Raw genomic sequence first — 9,282 nt, 5'->3', positions numbered from 1 at the left:
AAATAGTTGTAAAAATGTTCTCCAAAGGACTTTAAGTCGCAGTCTTCTCATTGGGTCAAAGTCATGCTCGAGTAATGCTTCAAATGCAATGGATTATGAAGCGTATACCCCTTGATAACTTTACAATATGGAGGTTGAGATTGCAAAGGGTTTGGAAGGAAATTTCTTATTTCAAACTACGTGCCTAATCTAGTGGAACTCGAGGGTGTGCCCTTTATGCAAATAAAGAAAGGAGACCCATATGCATATCTTTTGGGAATTTTTGGCAATTAGGGATGTTGGGGGGAAGGTGAGAAAATGGTTTGAGAAATTCTCAATCTATATGAAGCCTGCATGGAAACTGGCCATACTGGGAGATAGAGGAATATCGAATATGGAATTGGGTGTTGGTAAAGGCGATGACCATTTATCACATTTGGAAATTTAGAATTTTGGAAGTTTTATAAAAGCTAGGGTATTGGTCTACTACATGAGGAGGTCATTGAAGATTTGACTAGCACACTCAAGTTTTTTGGGGTGTTGGCTATTGAGAATTTCAAGTGATCTTCTTGAGTCGGGAGACTGAATCTTCCTTTTTTTAAAGCATCCAATCTTCTTTATCACAACAATACAATGCATTCGTAGACGTGCTCGATAGATGTGAAAACTATCGAGCACATCTATAAGCACTGATATAGTTAATGAAAATACGTGCACATCTATTAGCATGGTTATTCATGCGTTTAAAATAATAGTTATACATGCGTTTAATAGCGCGTCTGCACTATATAATAAACACATTTATAAATGCACAGTAGAGTTTAAAATTTTATTGCAGGTTGATAAATGTGCATCATGGCTTGCCAAACATGGCCCATGATTACCAAAGCACCTAATTTAACAAAAATATCAATGCTATGCATGTGTCACACACCATTATATGATTTTTGCCAAATGCACATATACAAAAATTAAGTGAGGTGAGGAGAATGAGACAATATATAAAATAGTTTTGCCAATATGTAAGAACTTTAAATTATACAATGATGGGCTACAGTTCGATCTCATCCTCAATGATATCAACCCTTGCCAAACTATCTACTTCAATATCCAAACCAATGTGGAGATCTACAAATACATTCAGCCGACTACTACTTGTGCTACTATGCTCATCAGAATCAGCATCACTAATGGTAGGCTCGTCCTTGTGGGTAATGGCTTGAATATCTATATCTCCTGCCTCGATCATCCTCCTCTCTTGTATCATGATCATCATCATATCCATGGTCATGATTATTCTCCATATGCTCCATATTTGTAAATGTACTATACAACACTTTGGAATGTGGCGTAATAGGTATGACGTGCCACCACCTATTATTGTCCACCATTGGTTCATAGAAAACCTATTCAAACACAAATACAAACATGTTAATTTCCTTGCATTGAAAGTATCAAATATATATAAGTGAGCATTGTTATATATGTGTAGGGTACCTGTTCACATTGTTTTGTGGTAGTACTAGTGTGTCCTTCTTGCTTTGCCAAAACTTTGTGGAGTCAATAGTTACAAAGCCACTTGCATGGAATTTGATTGTTGCATTAGGGCCTCTTTCTACCACATCCTTAAACCACTTGACATACAAAACATACACAGAAGTGCCAAAATTCAAGCTTAATAATATCTTGGATTATGCCACAATAATCATCCATGGCTCCATTGACCCCCTCAAAGCTAGCAAAATGATGCCGCAAACTTGTGTGTTTCTCTTATCATCAATCTGTTGTGTCCAAAAATGCTTGCCCTCACACCATATAGCATTGAACATAGTACACTATACCAAGTCAAAATCAATTAAATAAGCAATCTAAATTATTGAAAGCTTCTAACTTATGCAAAACATTCTATATACCGACCTTTTGCATGCATCCTCTAGCATACTCCCATTCTTCCATTATGATATGCATCCCTCGTCTCTCTCTGCTCTCTCCATTTCATCAAGTAGCCAATTGACATGAATAACCTTTGGAATTGCTCTTAGATGCTCAGGGTATGGCGCACGAGATCCATGGTGTGTACAAAAGAGGGCCCTTTCTCCTCATCTTCTTGCTTTTGCATCCTCATATCTTGTTACCCATCTTTTCATCACATCACTATTAAGCATACAATAGAAGTTTAGATTATTAAGCAACTCCCTGTCCATTACTTTGCTCCATCCTTTCCCTTGAGGCACAATAGAGATCATCCTTAAGTCTTCTTCATCTCTCCATAGTTGTGGGAGAGAGCTATCCACATAGACAAGAACTTCATAAAATATATACAAGTGACTCTTGTACCAACCAACCCTCGGCCATGCTACCTTTGAGCATTGTATTTTGCCTCATGAAACCCCTTCAAGGTCTTCATGAATCACTCAAGGAAGAATAACCATTGTGCATGTACAGTGCTGCATATAGCAATCTCATCCACCAAATGCACTATGAGATGTAGTTGGCTTGTGAGAATCGAACATGGAAAAATCTCCTCCACTAAACAAACCACCTCCACTGACATAACTCGAGCATCCTCAATTGTAGTGAGATCTATTTCCTTTGAGCTCACATACCTAGAAAGAAAAAAGTGCACCATATTAGCAATATGAAAACGTTGCATCAAGCATTGATACGCTTCACATTTTGTATAGTGTGAAGTACCTGACAAGCTTGCCCATCTTGTAAATTAAATCCTTTATGTCCTTTGATGCACAATGAGAAATGGTAGTAGGTAGTATGAACTGAACACATGAGCGATGGTTGATTAGTTGCTTCTAGACTCACAAATTTGGAAGGAAAAAGAGATTAAGCCAAGTCATACTTACTTGGAGCATCTTGTGCCAATCATGGGATTTCAAGCCGTATAATTGCTCTACACCTCTTTTCTTTCTCTTTGTGAAGGCCCCCTTCAAACACCTCATGCATCCAGTGGGAGTATGAATTGTAGTGATAGTTTGCTTCACTGCTACCATCTCTTTCTTTGATAACATCCATGGTGCATGGGGTAAAAAGGCTCAAGGAATCTTGTGTCCCAATCAAATGATCCCAAATGGTAGTCACCACATTCTTGAAGATATGCATGGGGATCAAGCAGGTGATTTATCTTGAGGTTGGACCAATATGGTAGCTAATAAAAGATGGAGTATCTAAACAAAAGATGGTGTTAGTGTGCAATCTTAATTTCCATTTAGCATAGCACACAATAGTTACGAACCCTTACCGTGGCTCATGCCATGTGGAGGAGTCATGGAAAGGTCCCAAATTTGCTTCCAATCTCCCGTAGTGAGTGACCATGGAGGGACTTCATTCCAAGGGGTGACATATCTAGGATGATTAGGTGGGAGAAATAGATGGTGATTCTTATAAATGACCTTCTTCAAGTCCTCTGGCCGTGAAGCAACTAGTGAAGGACCATAAACAGGACATGCATGGTAACCTGATGTAGTGAGACCTTAACAATAGATACAATTGTGTAAGCATTGTGGGTTCTCAATGCCACATCAATTGCCTACTCATAATTAAAAGTTCAATGCTTACCTGAACACTCGCCATAGCCTAGGAAGTCATGCATTGTCCACATCAACACTACCTTGTAGATGAAGTCTCATGACTAGGGAGATGGCCTACTCAAGTCATGCACCTCGATACTTCTCCAAAGTATCTCTAGCTCATCAATCAAATGCTCTAGATAAACATCCACGTTTTTGAATTTATGTTTCCCTAGAATTAGAAGGGATAACATAACATGTCCTTTCTTAATCGCCATAGAGGGTGGAAGGTTATAATTCACCAATATCACTGGCCATACACTATAGGAGGTTCTTTTGAGACCAAATGGCTTCACATCATCCATACCCAATCCAAGTCTCAAGTTCTTGGGTTCTTCCTTGAAGCTTGGCCACGTGTCTTCAAATATGCTTTCACGTAGGAGTGTCTAAGCGAGTTCTCCACTTGCCATCGGTTGATCAATGGTAGGAATGCCATGACATGAGCTGTCCAATGGATTTGCACTTGAACATATGTTGGATATGAGGGATTATGGTGGGGAAAACTCATAGAACCTTACAAGGCACATCCAAAGTTTTGAGATATTCTTTATATCTTGGCTTGCCACAAGTAGGATGATCTTGAGCCCCCTTATGTGCTCCACGAAATAGAACGTGATCATTGACGCATGCATGGATGCACTTATAATCCAACCCTCCAAGAGATGTCACATAGTGCCTCACCATATCTCTTGAGGTCGGTAATTTATTCCCCCTTGGCAGCATGTTAGACAATAGCTTGCATGTAAAGACCATAAATGAGAAAAAGTATTCTAGTTGATCTATTAGCATAATTCACCATGTTTGCAAAATAGAAAGCTTATTGGAGTAATGCATTCAAATTTGCATTGCTCCATCTATAAATGGTCTAAAAGTTTAGTAACTCAAGGGAGGCACATAGAACATAGAATGTGTTATTGGGCACTTTTGTTTAATGTGGAGGTCGATCGATCTATCACTGTCAATTTTTTGTCAAGATTTGGGTGTCGGAGCATGTCTAACAACACATCGGTCTATCGCTATTAAATTTTGGTCAAGATTTGGTGTTGAAGCGCGTCTAACAATGCATTTAATAGCACATCAAGCTATTTTTGAACTTTGTACCCGTGCCTATAGATGCACTAGTAGTTGCAAGGATAGATGTGTTGTGATAGTTTCCCTTCTTTCTTCTCCTTCTCATTCTCATTCCATTTTCCCTTCTCCTTTTTCCCCCTTTCCTGCTCATTCCCTTTTTCTTCTCCTTCTCACTCTCATCCCTCTTCTCATTTCTTAATTTTCCCATACTCATTCCTTCTTCTTCTTGTTCTCTTTCTCTTCTCTTTCTTGATCCTTTCCTTCTCCTTTCCCTTTCATACATAATGAATGCATGCTTAAGTTAAATTTCCAATGCCTTAAGCATTCACAAATGAGATGGGGTAGGTTGTATGCATTGTTCTTTCCTTCTAGTTGATGGTCATGCATATGCATATGCATAACTCTTTAAAGCTTTATGCATATGCATATGCATATGTATAGGGGTAGAGCATGCTTTTTTATGCCTGTGGAAAGAGGGCATGCATGATGGAAATAAGGGATTGCATGAGAGAATAGGGTAAGCATGAGGGAAATTGGGATAAAGCATGCTTCTTTCTCTTATCCTCTTCCTCCCTTTTTTTCTTCTCTTCTTTCTTTCTTCCCTTTTCATCTTTGCTCTTCTTGTCTTCTTCTCTTCTCGTCTAATCTTCTTCTCTTCTTCTCTTCACTTCTCTTCTTTTCTCTCTTCTTCTCCTCTTCTCTTCCTTTATTTTCTTCTTTCTCTTCTTCTATTCTTTTCTGTCTTTCTTCTTCTCATATTACTCTTATTCTCTTCTCTTTTCTCTTCTTTTCTTCTTCTTCTGTCTCTTATTACTCCTAGTCTGAATGCTCTACTCATTACTTGCCTTATTCTTTATGTTTGTGTATTTGTAGCTCATCATGTGGCTAGGAAGCTCTTTAGGAGGTTTGCCTGATCCTCAAGATCCCTTCTTGTAGCAATTATACAATATTTTGGGGCACCCTCCCACTTCACAAGAGTTATATATGTACATGACAAGCAGTCAAAACACCCCGCATGAGTCGAGAATATAGACTCCAACCCACTCCACACCACACCACCTGGGATCGCAATCCAGAACACCTTGAGTTCATTGACACATGGGTAAAGACAAAGATTACTAGTATCCTTACCAATAAGAGGTCTTTGCTAAAGAGGCACGCACTGGTCGAGATGTCTAGGAGAGAGGGAGGACAACCACCAAGGGGCTAGCCACACATCCTTCATAAGCACGAGTGGAAGAAAGCCCTAATGCTAGCGGAACAGGACCCCAGTTTGCAGCACGTTGAGGCATGACAGATCCAGATGGAGCAATATGAATCCTTATATTTTGGAGTAGGGTGTAATACATAATGAGAGGCCCAATTTGTAAGTATCGATCTCAAATTATATTGTGTTTATGTGGTTTATTAGGAGGTTGTCCTTTGTTCTAACCCCTCTACAAATTCTGTCATCTTACAGCTTGATATCGTGGGTAGATACCCTACTCTTATCGAGATAGCCTATCATCATGGACATGGTAGGCGATCTACTTGGAAGCACTTCTATGACGAGGGGTTGATTACTGAGGAGTTGTATAGCCGGGCTACAGGAACGCCCATGCATGTATTTAAAAGTACTTTAAAAATGTCTATGTTGTAAATTGATCTTGATTTTTATACATTGATACATGACATTGTCCCTCGTTTATAGGCTCTTAGAGGTATTTAGAAGGAAGAAGGCAAGGGTATTGAGGAGGAAGAAGGCGACGAAGAAGGTTTCGAGGGTGGCAGGAGCAGTGATGGAAGCGATGATGAGGATGCCTCCGATCAGTCATAGAAGTAGTGCTAGCTAGCTAGTATTCTGTTTTGTACTTGAAGCCACAAGTGGCTTAGCTTTGTCTTATATGTATATACAAACACTTTTTGGGCCATGAATTAATATACTCGTGTTATTTTTTTGGCATTCAATTTCCTTGTGCAATGTTTTCTCCATAAAAGCTTTGTGATGTAAAATATTTTGGCGTTGTAATATTTTATTCGGAATTGTAATCGTCGCCTTGTATATGACTTCAAATTCCAATACTTTGGCCCTTAACTTGTTTAATAATATAGAATTACCATTAGCTATAGATGTGCACAGAATCATGCAAATTAGAATGATGTTGGTTGCAGGAATTCCATTTTACACTGTAGAAATGGGATTCCTACAACCACACAACATTCTTTAATTTTGATTTTTTAAAATGCAGAGCGTTACAAGGGCATCCTATTGTTTTTTAAATTTCTGCGGACACGCTAATAGACGCGCTCGTCATTGTTTTTTGAAAATAAAAAAACTCTTCGGAAGCCTATGGTCTTAATACTTAGCTCCGCCCAAAAAAAAAGAATGTGAACGCTCACACACACAAGCCAAACAACTCCGAAACATCCATGCAGCCAATTTGACTCGTTCGATGGAAGAGAGAGAGAGAGATTGAACGAAGCATGATGTGTGATTGCGCACATGGTGAATATCCTTAAAGTGATGAGTAGCCAGACTTCTGACGATTTCAAGCCCAGTTCTGCACTTGAATGATTGCCTAGAAAGAGTTACAAATGGAAACACTGATGCTGCTATGCAATCTGCATACCGGTGCCATGAAAATCACACACAGAATGCAAGATTTTGAAGAATTTTAGACGAATTATACAGGTTCGATCGGTTGGCTGGAGACTAGAGAACCACGAATGGCGGCAGCCTTCTCGGATGAATTTATGGTTGGAGATTATGTGATTCGGTGGATTGATGGATGGAGAGAGAGGAAACATAAATCTTGTGTATTAATCTACGTATACGGTTTACTGGGCATTAAGGAGCCAGATTATTTTGCTCTGATATCTAAACACTTGCACTGCTACGGAACGATCCCTGCAAGGCCTTGGCTGCCCCGGCTCGTAATACGTGCTCGTGATAGCCTGCCGCGAGAACTGCTCCAGTGAATGGCCCCAGCCAAAAGATCCACTGCTACGACATCAGACAAACACGTTCAAGCTCCGTTAGACTAAACAATCAAGAGTTTTAGGAGTATCATATGTATTGAGTCTTTGACATCGGTCCTATCGCGGTTAGTTACTCGAGCTATCTTTATGCTATGTGACGATCCGTTTAAATTGTCCATGATTTAAAGCTGCAAATGTTAACCTGCTCGTGCCAATTAGTCTGATGCGCGTATACGATTGCAGTCCCAAGGCTTCGGGCAGGGTTGATGCCAGTTCCAGTAATCGGGATCGTCGCTAGGTGCACCATGAAGACAGCGAAACCGATTGGCAACGGCGCTAACACCTGCATAATGTAGCGTATATTTGCAGCGTAAGCTTTGGCTGCTCAACAACAGATTAAATTAAAAATAGTTCTTGTGCCGTGGATATGGAGTCTTAAGTCATGACAATAAGTTACCGGAATATGGCAATCCCGCGCCCTGCGTTTTGAATCGGTTGCAGAAAAGACGGTGTACACCAGCACGAAGGTGCCTATAATTTCTGCAGCGAATGCGACGCCCTGAGAGTACCCTGGACGCACGCTGTTTGCAATATAGAAAAGACGATCGTTGTATGAAGATTGAAAAGCTCTTGCGATTCCGGTTCCGGCGATGGCCCCAAGGCACTGCACTACTATGTAAAGAAGTGCGCGAGCCAAAGAAACCTTCCTGGCCAGGAACATGCCGAGGGTCACTGCGGGGTTCAGATGTCCACCTGCATGCAGCAAAGGAACTCGAAGATTCTTACAGTGGCACATGTTGAAAGAGAAGATCGAAGAAAGCTCACAGATGGGAGCAAGATTACGGTACCTGATATGCCAGCTGTGCAGTACACAAGAACGAAGATCATTCCACCAAAGGCCCAAGCGGTTCCCAGCACTCCCACTCCTCCACAGTAGGTGGTGGCGTTGAGGCGAGCATCGCCTATGATGGTAGCTACGGTGACGTAAAGTAAGAGTACGGTTGCGACAAATTCGGCAACAAGGGCACGATAGAAAGACCAAAGCTTGCATTCGTGCACAGCGAGGACACCAGCAGGAGGTGGGTCGTTATAATCTCTGAGGGGAAGAGCTGCTGCAGCGGCTGGAGGTCTCTGGAGTTGGGCTTCATTGTGAGTTATTTCCATAGCCAGTGTCTTGTTTGAGCAGAGATTTGGCCACAAAATAGATGATGGATGAGGCGTTCTCCTGCTACACGGAGCTGTGCAGATGAGCTGCTAAATGATCTGTCGGCCTCTTCTCAGAGAATCCCAGGAGTTGTGTTGATTAGCTGCCTCCCTCTCATGCGCCAGCCAGACTCCGCACTTGTGTGAGTTCAGGAAGGGCAGGATTGGGTGATTTAAACAGGAGCGGTTATGTCTCAAGAGTGATTTGCAAGCAGCCCCGACGTGACTCACACCAGAAGCGGGGCAAACTGGAAGGTGGCAGAGTGTGGAGAACGTCAAGGTAGAAAGGCCGAGTTGCTCACGCAAACGAACTGCTGCAGGTCAGTGCACGTAGGAAGCGAGAGCTTAGACGATAAGATCATGGCGACGGGCGGGTGCCAACTTAGTCGACACGATCATGGCGACGGGCAGGCGTAAAATTCATCACTTAGACGGCACGATCATGAGGACAAAAGCTTAAATCTATCTACAAGCTCGTCGTATTGGTCGA

The 9,282-nt window shown here is 41.3% G+C and overlaps 1 protein-coding gene across 1 annotated transcript; it reads right to left on the bottom strand.

Moving 5' to 3' along the window:
* Positions 1-7,254: 7,254 nt before the first annotated feature.
* On the bottom strand, positions 7,255-8,753 carry LOC147893201 (aquaporin PIP2-7-like). Its single transcript, XM_087385658.1, has 4 exons — positions 8,438-8,753; positions 8,047-8,342; positions 7,792-7,932; positions 7,255-7,611 (listed from the first exon to the last, which is right to left on the bottom strand). Exons 1-4 carry the CDS (start codon positions 8,751-8,753, stop codon positions 7,489-7,491), a joined length of 876 nt encoding a protein of 291 aa, XP_087241784.1. The 3' UTR covers positions 7,255-7,488.
* Between the last annotated feature and the right edge of the window lie 529 nt (positions 8,754-9,282).

This window comes from Dipteris shenzhenensis, chromosome 15, assembly GCF_047967505.1.
Source record: "Dipteris shenzhenensis isolate YYH24624 ecotype China chromosome 15, Dip_SZ_1.0, whole genome shotgun sequence".
Taxonomy (NCBI): domain Eukaryota; kingdom Viridiplantae; phylum Streptophyta; class Polypodiopsida; order Gleicheniales; family Dipteridaceae; genus Dipteris; species Dipteris shenzhenensis.
Note: the sequence above shows the minus strand (reverse complement) of the source record. Positions and strands in the feature narration are given on the sequence as shown.